The following is a 17,168-nucleotide window of genomic DNA, read 5'->3' on the forward strand; positions in this document are numbered from 1 at the left end:
TATCAATTTTGGACTCCTGTAGTTTTGAGGGTTTGTTTTTGAGTTAATCGTATGAGACGTTTCCACTTTTTTGTTTTTTAGTGCGTGCGTATCAACACATTCTGCCAGAGTATCGAAAGCTCTCGCGAATAATACGCGATAATTCATTGATGCTCTGGCAGAGTGTGACTGTTCATACACATGATCTCATTCTGTATACGCCTGGAATAAATGTAACAGAAATTAAACCATCTAAAACTATGGAAAATCTGTAGATAGATTTCGTCTCAAAAATTGTATTGATTGGATGATCCTAACCTTTGATCGATGACATTTTTATTATTTTTGGTCAGTTGAATATTTTCTTTTAAACACCAATTAGAGATCAACAAACCAGTAATCCATCTAAATTTTTTACTACAATCTGGACGGTTCAAATTTGGTGAAACATATTATAAGTGGCTTATTTAAGAGTGACTGCGTATGAACTACCATAGCACACCAGAGTATTAAAAAATTTATATTGCAAGGGGAAGCATCTCGTCTGACTGTGCCTCGAAATCTAACTCGGAATTTTCTGTCTTCTAATCATTTCATTCAAGAGGAGTTATATGATCCTCCGCCCAAGGATCTGTACATTGTACTCGGATTTTTAGTTTGTGAGAATGGACCCATGATTCAGTGATCCAGGCCGTTGGTATGATGCTAACTACAGTGGATTCATCATATTCCAGAAAAAAAAAAAATCTGAATTGGAACACCCTAGCCAGAAATCTTGGACCTTTGTTCAGTTGACTGTGGACCCACGTTGTATCGCTCTTTCCAACCGTATATTTGCAGGCGACAATTCAAGGGTTAGGATTGTCCTCTCGAGGCTACTTTTCCAGAAATGGTCCATTGACTGTGGGGCCTAACTCAGACTAAAGTTTTGGATCTCTGATCCATGGGCCCCACTTGTGAAATATGAAAACCGAATATGGAGTAACATACTCGGGCCGAGTAGCGTGTTATTATGCTTCATTAAAATTATAGTTAAAATGGCAGGTAAGCCACAATGATGAATCATCATTACATAACCTCCAGCCATTATCTCATTTTCCCAGAATGACCCTACCTATGTAGAAGGGCGATGTACCGCCACATCATGGTTGATAAATAGGGGGCAAGTATAATACAATTGAATAGGATCCTCTCCTCGATACAAAAAGAAATTTCATAATTTTATGCATAATGATTGGTCCACATGGCAGTAGATGTTATGAGGAAAGGCATGGGTTAGATACCACCCCTGTGTGTTTGGAGGTCATGACCGGCGGAGGCTCCAAGGGCCATTTAGGAGCAACCATGATGCATGACTTTTATCCACACCGTACTTTCCATGTCATTTTTGAATAATAGACAAAAAAAAAAAAAAAAAAAAAAGGCATAGCCAAGGCTTAAGTGCCCCTCTCACCCTAGGAGCTTCCAAATAGGTAGGGGTACCCAATTTGTGCTTTGTCAGCACTATTACATTAAATGCAGTGTGTTATGATGTAACCCAATCAAATTGTAATATGAATTTTTTACGTGTGGTAAGTAAAGGATTTGTATTCAATACAATTTTATTGTGTTTGGTAGTCAAGGAAATGGAATTGTGCAATGTGATGCCAGAAATGGAAGGTATCATTCTCATCTTTGCACCCATTATGTCATTTCTTTTCCCTAAATGTCCCCACCCATTTGATTATGTAATGCTGTGTTTGGGTGTACCACCACATTGCAGCTGATGATTGGGGTTGTTTAGGAGCCAGAATTGGTGTGAATCAATGTGGATCAGTTGTAATTGGTGTGTTTGGGAGGAGTGATATGAATTGAATTTCAAATCATATCAAATGCTCCACAGGCTATTTTGTTTTTCCATTTTTTAAAGTAGTGGTGAATATATAATGATGACCACCGCGGCGATAGTTTGGAAGCGAGAGAATTAGCTTTGTATGTTTATAATTCTCTTTTTTTCTTTTTCTTTTTTTACACTAGCGATCACACTCCGCATACACTCACACCACAGTGGGATTTCACCAGTATGGATACTTGAAGTTGTGATCCCGTGTTGAAACTCTTATAAGTCTACCAACGAAGTATGAGTAAAGACCCTTGTATGTTTATGATTCACGTCATCCTTTCATCTTGCCAACTCATTCTGGGCTATGAACTCAAAATGAAGGTAGATTATATCATCATGTAGACCATAATACAAGAAATAGGATGGATGATGACATCCATAGTTGAAAGTTGAAAGCTTTCTAAGGTCCATAGTAATGTCTAGCCGTCATCAATGTATTTTTAAGGTCAAGCATGGATGAAGGGAAAGCACAAATATTAACTTCATCTAAAATTTTTTTGGCTCAACACAAATATCAGCTTCATCTAAATTTCTATTCCTCCCAAAAAGCTATCATGGTAGGCGTTTAATTCCCTTATTTCAAGTGGTGTAGTTCATTTACACTTTAATATTTTTTCATTCATGGGCTCATGCCTTAAGATAAGATGGTAAAATGGATGGATAACATGAATAAGACAATTATAACTCTTTAATCTAAAAAGCTATTAGTTGTCAAGTCATAAGGTGGCAAGAGAGAATACTTTTGTAAATAATAAATATTTATTACCGTCAATCATAATAAAAGATGAAAAATCAAACAACTAAAAGCAAATTTTGAAATTCACAATAAATATATATAATTCTGCAATTTCAATCACATGGATTCCATTATATTTGCTAATACATATTAATGCATATCAAATTTAAGCTACCAAACGCTTGGAAGCGAAGAGACAAAGAGTGTGATACGAGGAATGGGATGACACGTGTCTTGGGTAGAGTGCATTGGATCGCATGTGCAAAAAAAAAACATCGTATTTGAGCTTGTGAATGATAATGCGGTGGACCCCAAAATGCAATATGTATCACAACCTTATTATCATCCAATCAAGATCAGATGGGACGGTGATAACGAGCATCCAAACCGGACCCTTCACTAAGTACATCTAGCTAAGTTCTACAACCTATTCCTAAGATGCCCCGACCAATATATTCAGGGATAGAAACATTCAATCGGTGGGCCACGCAGTTGGGGGTTACAGTTTGCGCCTATCAAACGATGATAGACGTCCATTGCCCAGTATTAACTAATTGGCTGCTTTTATTTCAACTGTACATTTGTGGGCCACAGCTCAAATGCCCAGGGTCATCTAATTAGTGGGATTTTTGCATCACAGCCCATTACAGCCAGGATCAACCAAATGAACGGTTCTGATCGCCTATTGGCCCACTAATATGTCCGAAATTAGAGAGGAAGTATCGATGGGAGCCCCACCTAATAGATTCAAAACGTTGCTATCCTCAAAAAATTTCTTCTCAGAATGCTCCACTAGCTGGCCTCGTTTTATACCGGACGCGAATTTCCCGCAACAGCTGTTGTAAAGAACCCGTGCAACAAAAACCTCTGTGGAACCCACTGTTATATAGGTGCGACATCCCATCCGTCCATCATTTGGGCCACATCATATTAGGTCGTGATCCCAAAAATAAGGCTGATCCAAATATCAAGTGGGCCACACCACAGGGAGAAGTGGTGTTGGGAACACCCACCATCGAAATCTTCTTGGCCCAACCGTGATGTTTATATGCCATCTAACCCGTTCATAAGGTGATTCCCACCAGGATTAATGGGGTAAAAAAAAACGTCGTCCTGATCCAAAACTTCAATGTACAAATGAGGTTTTAATGGTGGGCATCCACAACACCACTGTTTCCTCTGGTGTGTCCCATTTGATTATTGGATCGATCTAATTTTTGGGTTCACTTCCTAACATCAGATGAGGAAAGCGATGGAGGGAGTGGATGTCAAACACTCACCACGGTGGGGACCACATAACTTTTGTGTTGCACAAGGTTCACTGCAACAGAAATCCGCGTCCGTTTATATCCGCCACGTGGCGTTTGGTGTCGGCCACAGCTGGCAAATTATATTATTTCCCTCGCACGTGCCATTTCCGCCGTTTAAAATAACGGAAATGACAGGTACGACGTAGCATTCAATTAGCCACTCGTATTGACTAACCACCACAACCACCACTCCTTCAATATCGAAGGTTCGGTAACACGTGTATGAGATCTGGACCGTTCATCAAGCAGGGCCACAAAATGGATGTGACATCGTCCAATAAATAGGATAGTTGGGTCATCAGGCGGTCATTTGTATATATCGAATGAGGATTGACATGGCCCATCTGATAAATGAGCCTGCCTGAGTTTAAAGCCATCAGAAATGCATGGATGGGCCCGCCTGATGAACGGTCCAGATTCCCCATACCGCAAGCATTGCTGGCACAAGTAGAAAGGATAGGACTTTACGCGAGCTAACCACCGAGACTCGCCTTCACATTTTTGCGGTGAAACATGGCATAAAAACAGCCAAGAAAAAGCCACCAACTTGTAGTAGTATATCACGAAACCAGAGTTGTGTGGGAGCATCGTACACCCTCGCATCCACATTTGTCAATATCGAACACTTGTGCGAGATCTGATCTTTCCATCAGGTGGGAGAAACTGTTCAGATCTTCTGGCCTCAAAATCAGACCATTTTGCATGTCAGGTGGGCCACAGCATATCAAATGAAATGAATGGCCATAAAAAATTGTTTCAATCTCAGTATAGTTTCTACATTATGGCCATCTGAGAAAGCCAAACCGCCTTATTTCTAGGCAAGCTATCCAATCATGGTTTTCAATAGAAAGCTCAGATCTCTCACACATGTTCCATATTCACACATGTGGCTGCCGGTGGATGGGCAGTAATGCCAGAAGCGTATGGAATTAGCAAACGTCCACCAAACCATGCATTTAGAAAATAAAAATAAGAGAGAAATGTGTTGAGATTGTTAAAAAAACATCTCCCACCATCCACTGGTGGTGGGCGGGAATCCCAAGGAAATTCTTATTTCGAATGGCCAAAACTTTCAAAGTTGCATAGAGATTCCCACCCACCATCAACGGACAGTGGGAGATGCCATTTCGCCATTGCGAAAGATTCTATCATCCTAATAACACTAGATATATGTTTGTGAAAATGATTGGCTGATAATTTCTGTGGAAGAGCTTGTATTTCAAAACTGGTACACCTACCGGTGATAAACTGCAATGTTTCAAGCCCACCCCATCAGTTTTTCATGTCAGAAATATGGCCATTTCATCACATCCGTCGATTGTTATGGCCCCTTTTGAATGAACGGGATTAACACTAACCCGCAGTTCTAAAAGCAGCCCCTGGGTGTGTTTGGATGTTCAATCGATTTGAATTGCAATTTGTGGTAGGTATAAATCTCACTATCCTAATTCCAAACCACAATTAAACTGCTAACTGCAAAAACAACTATGGTGTAATGTAATGGTCTACTAGTATCTAAATAACTTATCCTGCGTGATGTGTGCACAACATCCAAACCGTCCATTCGATGTTTCAGGTCATGAAATCTATAATACCCAGAAATCAGCCGGATCCACACCTTAGGTGGGCCACAGTGAAGGGAACAAAAATCAAGAGAGGATGCCAACCCTTATTTTTACCGGGTCCCACTTAAATTGCAAAACAGCCAAAGCTTTTGCATGACCCTTCATCCAAGCCAAATGAAGAGTTTGTATGGTCTAGATTGCATATACGCAAGACATGGGATGAGTTCTGAAATGGTTCACTTGAGAACCGGTTATAGGAGAGAATTTTCTAACAATTTGTGGGATTACCCCATTTTGATAATTCACTCTTTTGAAATGGATGAATTCAAATGGATTGAACATCCAAACACATGTTTGGCGCCTTCACCATCTATGAGCTTGCAACTCCAAATTAAATAGCAATCGAAGCATGCCAATTTTCATGTTTTTCTTTTCTTTTTCTTTTTTTCTTGTTTTGGACAGACCGTGTCTGACCTGTTTCTAACCAGCTGGTTTTTAAAATACATAATCCCTGAAAGGCATCTAGTTACTGCTGAGTCACGACTCGGTTAAATCAGGGAAGAATCAGTCCACCTCAAGGGTGACTCATGGTTTCAAACCCGAAATCTGAGTCAACTCAGATGAGTCACATCAAACTCATCTAAGTCTTAAAACCATGCTTCTAAAAAGATTTTCCCTTTGGTATCCTTTGTTAGATTTGTATTGCGGAACTGACGGATCGCCTATGCATCAATCTTGGAAGATTCAATATCATAATCTAAAAGCGTACTTCGTTGGGAAAACATTCCCGATGTCTCAATATCGCCGATAAAGAATTTTGATCTTCCGCACCTCACACCCTTAAAAGAACTTTCAATAAAACTAGGATTTTTGTCTCTTGTGTTGGTGAGGGGACTAAAACATGTATTTATAGGAAAGAATGCTAAAAGTTTATTCATTACACTTCTTCCCTCTAGAATCTCCACACCGTAGGTTTTCATATCCGGCTTAATAACCGTGTATAGGAACCACAATTAAAGCGTCCCGCCCCAAACCTATTTGCAATAATCACAACTCTAGTGGGGCCCACTGAATCACTCAATCTAAGTAATCCAATAGTCGGATCTAAACCAATGATCATGTGTGGCCCACCTGATAAGAGTCTTACATCCTTATCACATAGCCAGGTAACCCCGCAGGTGGCCCACCTATACATCGCCCCACATGCCAATCTAGCACGTGGGTGTCTCACACCTGATCCGTCCATCAATTGGCTCCACAATGCAGATGCCCTGGCCCATTTGTTTCATAAACTGTGGTACACCTGATAAGTGAACTGGCCATCTACTCAAGAGGGGCCCACCTGATGGATGGTGTCACTTTAGCACATGAGGTGGCGTGTGGCATTAGCAAAGCTCAGCTATTATATTTATTTATCTAATCCAGGTGAAGTCAAGGTTGATTCTTTGCAATGTATGTATTTTGACCACCTGCAAACGTAAGGCGCATGCTTTCTTTGAACTTTGAAAGTTGTGATTTTGGTCATCCCAAAAGGGCATTTTCATAGTTTCTTCCTATCTAGCAGTCATGGTGGTTGTCGGCTAGTTATTATAATACAAGAACAGATCACCTACAGGTACCACAGTTCTTGTGGTATTGTATCATCTTTCTCCAGCAATATTTCGCTCGTGTAGGACATCAGAACCATGCAAACGGTAGGCCCTATCTTGAAGATCACCTGGCACAAAAATCAAACTGATCTGCTCATCAGGTGGCCTACACCTCTTCCATCAATGGACAACCGATGGTCTGACCCAACATGCAGTTGTAGCCAACATGACCAACGGATCACTCTTATTTTCGAGAAGGACGATCTTCTTGGTGGGCCATACCGCTTTCATGGTGCTGATTTCCTAAACAGGTGGCAAACTGGTGGAAATGATGGTGCAGTACCACTAAGTTGTGGTGGCTTTTTCATTAGGTGATCGGTTCTCTTATAATACGGTCTAGACTCCTATGACAGCCAAGCACTATTGTGAAATGGTGGTGACTCATCCTCCTAACATGGGTATCCAGATTGTGGGCCACAATGTGGATGGGAGCATCTCTCTAACAGTGACCAAGAAATGCTAACCGTCCAATTGATGGCTATCAAATGGATGGTTGAAAATAAAACAGTGAGTGCTCCTAATTGCAAGGGGAAATGTAATTTCTGGGTTAGCTTCATCCATAATTGGGTACTGATTTGGACGGTCTGGATTTCTGTACAAGGATCCAGATTGTGGGCCACTTTGTGGATGGGAGCACATCTATAACATCACACTGACCAAGAAATACTAACCATCCAACTGATGGCCATCAAAGGGGTGGTTGAAACTAAAATAGTGCGTGGTCCTAATTCCAAGGGCACAATCAGATGGTCACTATCATTTTCTCAGTGTAATTTTTGAGTTAGGTTTCCTCCACAATTGCATCAATGATTTGGACGGTCAGGATTGCCATACAAGATGCAACTATGCCATGTGTACAGCTGAAGAGTCAACACCATTTTTTAAATGATCAACGGGAGTCTATCTTTCACAAATCACAATACTATAGTCAAATATTTAAAAATAAATAAATAAAATAGAAAAAAACCATCAATTGCTTGAGAATCAAATTTGCCACCACAGAAGCAATCCATCACATCTTTAATGCTTCTATCATCATCTGATCAGAATTAAAATATAAAATAAATAAATAAATAAAATGAAAGTTCGAGGAATGATCTGAGCCGAGGCAAACCCGCTGCGGTGACCTTGGGTTCTGATTTCCTATAAGCAAGGTCATCATTTGATAATCAAGACCGTTGATGTGATGGGGCCCACTAGTGATAGACAATGCTCCTTGGGTCCTGATTTCCTATAAGCAAGCCCATCATTTGATAATCAAGACCGTTGATGTGATGAGGCCCACTAGGGATAGACAATGCTCCAATAGTCCCACAACTGAAAGATCCTAGCTGTACAATCTTCGAAGTTTTCCATTAAACATGGATGGTTGATTTGTTTTTTTTTTTTTTTTAATAACAATCTATTTGCGAGAACTGGACAAAGTGAATTACTTCCTACAACTGGGAGATTTTTGGGGTGTTGTCTATCCACTGCTGTACCCATCAGATCAATGGTTTGGATTTCCATGTGTGGGTCCCATGTATATTCTCTGGCCCATTATCATATAATTTCCCCATGAAGTTTATTCCGCTAGTTTAAAAATATTGGTAAGGCATCCATGGTGTGACAGGCTACTGATCTTAATATCTTATTAGTTTTTTGTAACTAGGAACCAAAATACAGTTACTCCATCGTTGATGATATGCTACATGACAGCGTATTTGTAGTGGGTCCCGCATATATGTTATGATTTCACATCGAAATGTCCATTTCCAGCTTTAAGACAGATGATCATAGGCGGATATGAATATGTTTCATACCCATAATAAAATAAAACTGGCAATGGTGAGTCTATTCGAGTGAGTTGCTTACCTGTAAAACTCTCCAACTAGAGGCTGTCCAACATTTGAAGACCCGCAGAACAAGACGCCAAAACTGATCTGATGATTCTCCTTTGTAGGTCTTTGAAGTCTAACGCTAGCTTTACATCCCAACTACAATTTTCCCTGCATGAAATGAAACAAGTGTTTTTTAAAAAGATTTCCACTTGATTGATAAAATACAATACGTTCAAACATTACTGTGACAATCTACCTGTTGAAATCGTCTGACTCACCAAGTCCCTCCATCATGGGACCAAAGATGGAGAGAATCGTTTGGAGGACAGCCTGTTCATTGTCCTTGGTCATCTGCATAGAATATACATAGAAAGAGAGTTTTAGCTGCTTGCCCAAACGTAATATAGAACGGGATTTGGTTACATATCAGCATTCCAAACAAGATCGGTGTTGACTCAGCTTTCCCAAGTTGGCAAAGAATGGCAAAAATGAGATACAGGCGCAGTTCAGACAAATAAGAAGAGAAGGATATTTAAGGGTTTGTGTGTGTGTGTAGGTAAGCTATGATATAGAACAAACATACGTACAGCAACGTCAATGGAGTTTTCAGGCCAAACCCACCACTTGCAGGGCTTGGCCTGAATTTTAGGCGCCCACATCAGACCCAACCTGAATTCTGGACCTGGTTGATGATGGGAGTTATTTGATACTCTGGCAGCAGGCACCCAGATATTGTACACATGAAATAAACCAACTAAATTGCGGAATCCCCATCTTCAAGAAGTCGAAGTCCCACAATCAGAATGGGTGAACAATCCCAAACACGCTGATTCGTGGACACCTTTTTGTGGAATAGGACCATTGGATATTTTTCACCTTTTAACCATCCAATGATTCCAAACAAAGTCCACCAATCCAATAATCAGATGATCAAATAAGCATAATTTCCAGTTCATGATACATCTACACTTGGACCCACGATTTAGAATGGTTAATTTGAATTATGTGTATGATACATGCAATGTTCAAGTAATTTCCGAAGTGTCTGCATATCATCCATCACACTCTGCAAGAGTATCAAAGTTTTTTCTCCATCAATAAATGGATTGTTGGGCCAGGGCTTATGCTTTTACAACCTTAGCTATTGAGTCTTGGCAGAACCCCGGTCCAAGCCCGAGTAACAAACAGATGTACTGCATCCCAGAGCAAACCTGGCCCATGACACCCCAAATTCGCAACCTCAAGGTTATATTATTGGACACCATCACATTGGGTTATTCAGAAAACATAAAGCAATAGGGGAGATTCTTACATCAATACAACCGGGAGCCTTTGAAGACAACAGATGGTCATCCTCTCGCAAGGCCTCACGAAGATGCGCTAACAATGGAGAAGGTAACCCATAAGCATAGAGCTTTTTATCGTTAGAGTGCCACGTTCCTCGCACCATGTGAGTGGTCCAATCAGTTTCACTTCTTGTTGGCTGGTCCCCAGCATCTTCCGCATGAGTGTCGATATCTGCAACAAAGCAATGGTAGGACTTAGGAATCATGACCTGTGCTCTCTCCCAAACAAGGAGTCAAAATTCGCTTCTACAGTGCAACTAGCCTGGGGACCCAAAACTATTCTGAGTCATAGGCCTGGCAATGGGTTGGGCTGATGGAGGACCAATGTATGAAGCCAAATAATGAGTGAGATCAATCAACAAAATTAAATTAATTAATAAAAATGACAAATCATGTGAACATCACCACAAATCTCAAAAGAAGAATTTATACATAGTTCAAGGCTAAGTTGTCAAGCATCGTCCTACATGATTAAATACAGAGAACTAGGATCTAATGGATGTAAGGACATCCAAATAGCATAGGGTTAGGTCTAATTCAAGGAGGAAACAAAGAGCCTTTGTTGTTTTTTAGAGAAATTCCACAATTAGAGAGAGGTCCCCCCCCCCCCCCCCAAAAAAAAAAAAAAAAAAGTCTTAGAAACTTTTCAAAATTACAATATGGACCTTGGTTCATGTATTTTGACCAGAATAACTCTACTCTAAGAAAAACATATATAACCCCTCATAAATAGTCCACAAAACACAACTCAAGCTAAAAATAACTCCTAAAACAATCCTAAATATATATGATGTCCTCTAATGAAAGATGACCCCTGATCAATGGCCCAATCATGTAGTCCATGCGTTTCGACGGTCCGATCATTATGTCCATGAAATATGTCGGTCTAAATCACTCCCTCAAGCAACCCATATGCATCTTCCCAGTGTGGGGTTCTCCAGATGCTCGTACATGTAATATAGGGTCTTCAGCATGAATACTCCCCTAACCACAGAGAGATAGGGGCCCGCCTCCTCCTCTAATACATGCGTAAAGGCGTGCGTGATGTGATGTCCTCATCATGGGCCCAACCCGATCTTGAACTGGTTGTGCCAGGTCTTTAGGCTAGCCCTATTCAATTTTTATTTTTATTTTGCTAGACCTAGGCCCAGCCCATTGCCAGTCTTACCAAGTCATTTCAACTCGGTATGGAAACATACATGTATTCTCTGGGGTTTGACTTTGAAGACCAACCGCCTCAACTCTGTCAACTCAGCCAAATCAACTCATATCGGCTAAGTTTTGATCCCATAATTTTCAAATGCGAGCATTGTGTAATTACCAAACTTCGAAAGTGATTTTCGATTAATCCCAATCACTAGAAAGTTGTGATTTTGCTACTGACAGGAGTAAATGAAAAGAAAACTTTAAGAAAGTGGAATAACGAATCATAAACCCATTCATCTTAAGTTTGCGATGAAATGAAATTCTTCTAGTAGAATGAATGTAACATGAGAACTACTCAATTACCGAGAGGAATGACGTCATAAGGGTTATCCCCTTTTGGCAGGAAACCGTAAAAGGTAACTAGATGAGAACCGGAGAGGCTCCCATAGCTAAGATAGCATTGCTCTCCTCCTTTGCACGGTCTTGATAGACGAAAGCGTAAGGAATTTGTTGCCGAATCTACTCTACCATAGTGCAGTATGTGCGGGCATAGCTGCAATGAGAAAGAAATTTAAACAACTGCTAAGACATTCTACTCTGGGGCATTATGTGATGCTCAATCAAATGAAACGACAATTTCTCATTGACCCACCAACGGAACATGTGGGGCCCACTTTTCTGTAATCTAAGCTATTAATTTCCTCTATGAGATGGTCCTAGCCAGCAGCTTGGTAGCCTGCAAATGGACAACTACAACCAATCATCAGTAAGGATCACAAAATGGGGGAAATTTTGGACCGCCACCATCCACAACAGAGTCAGCATATGAATGGTTCAGATCACCAAAGTGGGGCCCATGTATAGTTTGTTAGGCTGAGTAAACTGCTCAATTGTGCATCATATATTTCCTCTTTACAATAGGCAGGAAAGTCAATGATTTCGATAATGTACCGAGTGATTGAGCAGGCCTGCAACAGGAACCAAGCATGTCTTTAACTTTCCGTCAGCAAAAACGACTTTCATGCTATTAGAATACCAAAGCTCACAGGCCCAAAGAAACTGATCCCATGTATATAGCTCAGCTAGAAATATATCAGGATGATCGGCGCATAATGCCGGGCATAATGCATCGTATTGCCCACGTAAGTGCTGAAATGAAAGAACAAAGAAATGGTTATTGAGAAGACTGTTCAATCTTTCATCTGAACAAGAAGCAATAAAATGGTAAGCATGATAACCTCTCTTGCTTGCAATATTTCTTCAAACAGCAGACTTCCCTCTAAAATAGAAAGTGCGTCAATTCCAAAACTCAATCCTGGGCAATGTAAATCAAACCAAAATAAATCAAATGAAACCCTTCAGAAGCCATTATCTTTACTAACATGGGATGAGAATGGTGGTAAGAAACCCCCAAAAAAAAAAGTCAAGATGGTGAAGAAATATACAATGTCCAATCGTGCATTTTTCTCGGCTAAAGAAACTGACGTGTGAAGCCCACCTTTTGGTGATCCAAATCATTCATGTGGTGGGCTCCATGGTGGGGGAGAGACACCAAAAATATTACCTATCAGATGATCCTGACAGTCTGATTGAACCGTGTATATCATTGATTACAATTGCCTATTTTCATGGGATGGCTAAGATCATCTGTTAGGGAGATATCAGGGCATGGCTATTCCATGCTAGGACCCACCATACCAACAGCTAAGGTTACTAAGAGGTGGACCAAACCTGTACCATTTCCAGGTCGAACAAAAAATTTGTGCTTCTTTGGGTCAAATATCATATAATACCTAAATAAGATGAAAATGCTAAATTAAATTATCTTAAGTTAAAATCCAAGAGGAAAAACATGTAAGATTTAGGAGAATGGGAGATCAGAACGTCTATCCTCCCCTAAAACGATTTCTTGCATTTGCTTCAATCACATTACTCTTCTAAGGTCCTCCTCCCCTTCCACAAGGCTGAAAGCAGTGCACTTTTACTATACTGGAATGGATCCAGATACTAGCTATTCTAAGAGGCAATCATGTGTTCTTCATAGGGCCGTCAATGGGTTGGGCTGGCCCTTCAGGCTTTTGGCCTGGCCTGCTTTGTGCCAAGCTTGGAGAATACTAGGCCTGAAGGCTAGGGCTGGCCTGGGCCTAAAATTTAAGCCCATTATTAATTGGCCTGTCTTCCGGTTGTGTCTAAGTGCCTGCCAGCCTAGGACAGATTGGCCCATTTGGGGTTTCAAGGGCATTTTGTCGTACATTACATATGATGTGCACACCTAATGAACAGGCCAGGTTTTGGCCACCCTCTGGCTTGGGCCAGTTTGTTTTGGCCTCTTATGGGCTAAGCCCAGGCCTGGAAAGACCTCGGCCCAGCCTGGCCCGTTGACAGCCATGGTTCTTGGGGTGTTTGAGAGGGTCCTATAATGAATATGTACCTGTATTAAAATCCTTTGGCAATGTCTCAAAGTAGATCTTGAATTTTGAGTTGGCATTGTACCTCTCCTTCATGCCCCACAACAACAGCATCGTCTCGGCTGTCATCCCATCCATATCCTTCAGCACATGAAACTACAACCAAGAATATATCAAGGTTTATGCTCTGGAAGACCGAAAATTTTCATTCATTCATTCATTTATTTATTTATTATTATTATTGATGAATTACATGCTCCAGACTATCAATCTGGACATGAAAGTTGAATAACAAGCAAATCTGATGAGGACATCACGTCACATACACCCTTACGTACGTATTAGAGGAGGCAGGCCGCGCCGCTTTCCCTGTGGCTAGGCGAGTACTCGTAATCGTGATGAAGACCCCATGTGCATGCGCGAGCATCTGGAAGACCCCACACTGAGAAGATGCATATGGGCTGCTTTATGGAGTGATCCAGACCGTTGGATCGGAGGGACGCGACGATCGGGCCATTGGATCGCATGGATCACATGATCAGGCCATCGATCGTGATCGTCCACATCAGTTTTAGACTTTATCATATTTTAATATTTAGTTTTTGATTATTTTATATTTGGACACATTATGAGTGTTTTAGTTGATTTTATTTAGACTAGGGTTATTTTCGTTAAAGTTCACAAGACAAGGGGATTTTTGTAATTTTTGAAACTTCTTGGATCTATAAAAAGAGGAGGGCATGTGACCTATCTCCATTGAATTTCGTAATATATAAATAAATAAATAAATAAAGCTTTTGCTTTCTTTTTCATCTTCATGCGATTTGAAAATACTTCCATGCGATTTGGAAGGAAGATTGGTGCGAGGCTAATCTTCATCAACGGAGGTGCGAGGTCTCCATTTATCCCCACACCATCTTCTCTTTTCTTCCTCATCCAGGTATTTTCTTCAGATTCTTAATTCTCCCATCTCAAATCTTCGTCTTCTCTCAAACCCAACTTTTTCATACCCATCCACAATCCAAACCCTAACCGACCTAAACCCATCATCCCATACCACAAGTGTGATCGTATGGCCACACGTGTGAAACCCACCTGCCCCTTCTGGTTTCCCACCATCATTATATCAAAACCCCTTTCTTCCATCCCCGAAACCTTAACCCTAAACTTAAATTTCCTACTTTCCCAAATTACCAAAACCCAATTTTCATCCTACGTTGTATTAGGATTCCTATTTTGAAATAGACTATATCCTATACTAATTGGATGTCCCTACATCCATTAGTTCCTAGTTTCTTTTTATTTTAATGATCTTGAGTTACAATGTTGGTAGCTTAGGCTAGGATTATGCATGGTTTTCTTTTAATTTTCATGATATTTGTGATAATTATAGCGATGTTTGTGTTTTTTTATTAAATATCTTAATTCGGCTATTTGGTCTCACATGTTACTCAGTTCATGCATCAGTCCTGCATCAAAATCTATCATGCCTAAGAGTAGTTTCATAAGGAAATTGTCTTCCTCTTTCTCGTGTTAAGAACAGTCACAGACCTTTACATAATAAATAAAAAGGGATTGAGGTGAAACAAGAATAAAGTTTTGCTGAGACCACATGCAACCACATGTGCCAAGCACGTTGGTAGGTGGTGACTAATCAATCATGTTGTTCATATTTTGAATGTGGACTGTTGCCATTTTCTAAAAAAGATGACCCATTGTTTCATCAATGTGGCCCACCTGATGGGTTTGTTGGCCTGATTGTGGTTCAACACAAGCTTAGCATGCCCATCCACGTGTAGATGTGCTCGTTGGCCTATCTGAACTCGAGATGAGAGACTTATTGACAACAAAGAAATCCTTGCAAAGAATGCTCCACGAATTCCAACTTCCTGAATTGAATCGCCAATGCTTATTGGAGTTCAATGGCACAACTCATATTTTGAAAGAATGAATTCATGCAGTTTTTTGGCTTGTAAGAAAACACACACACACACACACACACAAAAAAAAAAATCAAATGATGTTGGTACTTCAATAGGATTAGGATATCTAAAGTGAAAGAAGCTTTGACAAAGATGAAAACAAGAAAGGCCCTCGAATAGGGAAGTATACAAATAGAGGTTTGGAAGTGTGCGGGAGATACCGGGTTATTTTGACAAAGTAGTTCAACAAGATTGTAAGATTGAAGAAAATGCCAAAAGAATGGAGGAAAAGTACCTTGGTACCTATTTATAAGAATAAATGGGGCATATAGAGCTGCACTAACTATCACAAGGTTAGACTTATGAGCCATACTATAAAACTTCGAGAGAGAGTGATTGAGCAAAGACTAAGGCATGAGACAAATGTAACAAAAAATCAGTTTGGTTTCATGCTTGGGAGTTCTACCACTAAAGTTATTTTCCTACTTAGACAATTAATAGAGAGATCTAGGAAGAGGAGGAAGGATCTCCACATGGTCTTTATTGACTTAGAAAAAGCATATAATAGGGTCCCAAGTTATCTGGTGAGTGTTGCGGAAGAAAGGATTTTCAAGACGATATAATGTCATGATTACAGATATATATGAGGAAGAGTTAACAAATTTTAGGACCACTAGTAGAGAGACAAGTGAGTTCCCAATTACTGTAGGCTTGCACCAGGGGTCGACATTGAGCCTGTACCTTTTCTAATTGACTATGGACAAGTTAATGAGGCATTTACAAGAAGAGATCCCATAGTGTATGTTGTTTGCAAATGACATAATTTTGATTGACAAGATGAGGGAGGGCGTAAACACAAAGCTAGATTTATGGAGGGTGCTTTAGAATCTAAAGGATTTAAAATAGGTCAGACTAAAGCAGAGCATATGGAATGCAATCTAGTAACAATAGGAGCGAAAACAAGGAATTAGTTATGATTGTTGACCAAGAAATTTCCCAAAATGGCTACTTTTGATACCTTGGGTCAATAATTCATAGGAGTGGAGAGATTGAGAAGGATGTTGCCCATAGAATTCAAGCTAGGTGGAAGAAATGGAGATGCGCCTCCCTCAAACTGAAAGGGATATTTTATAGGATAACAATGAGACGAGCCATGCTTTATGGTAAGGCTGAAAGTTGGGCGCATTGAACCCGACCGACCGTGACCGACCTGACGTTGGGTTGGGCTTGGGCAGGATGTATCGAGTCCGATCTCAGGCTTGGGCTATACAAACACCAACCCGACAAAACTTGGGTCGGGCTCGGGTTGAGGTCTTAGGTTGCCCAACCCAACCCAAACCCAACCCAATCAATATATAAGTTACCTATAAATTATAATTGAGTGTGGATTGTATGTGTTGAAGAC

At 40.4% G+C, this 17,168-nt stretch overlaps 1 protein-coding gene across 6 annotated transcripts in view; it reads right to left on the reverse strand.

The window, feature by feature from the left end:
- Window positions 1-7,982: 7,982 nt before the first annotated feature.
- LOC131256752 (uncharacterized) overlaps window positions 7,983-17,168 on the reverse strand; it is a 32,653-nt gene continuing 23,467 nt past the window's right edge. For 3 of the 6 annotated variants that reach the window (XM_058257779.1, XM_058257783.1, XM_058257784.1), the window contains 7 exons: window positions 13,865-13,997; window positions 12,672-12,748; window positions 12,385-12,582; window positions 11,797-11,986; window positions 10,254-10,459; window positions 9,198-9,292; window positions 8,728-9,109 (listed from right to left, as the gene is read on the reverse strand). In XM_058257779.1, the coding sequence (XP_058113762.1) occupies window positions 8,992-9,109; window positions 9,198-9,292; window positions 10,254-10,459; window positions 11,797-11,986; window positions 12,385-12,582; window positions 12,672-12,748; window positions 13,865-13,997 (1,017 nt within the window). In that variant the 3' untranslated portion in view covers window positions 8,728-8,991. Of the gene's footprint in view, window positions 8,353-8,727; window positions 9,110-9,197; window positions 9,293-10,253; window positions 10,460-11,796; window positions 11,987-12,384; window positions 12,583-12,671; window positions 12,749-13,864; window positions 13,998-17,168 lie in introns of those variants that run through there. The other 3 variants (XM_058257780.1, XM_058257782.1, XM_058257781.1) reach the window with 3 other exon arrangements.

This window comes from Magnolia sinica, chromosome 9 (assembly GCF_029962835.1).
Source record: "Magnolia sinica isolate HGM2019 chromosome 9, MsV1, whole genome shotgun sequence".
Lineage (NCBI taxonomy): Eukaryota > Viridiplantae > Streptophyta > Magnoliopsida > Magnoliales > Magnoliaceae > Magnolia > Magnolia sinica.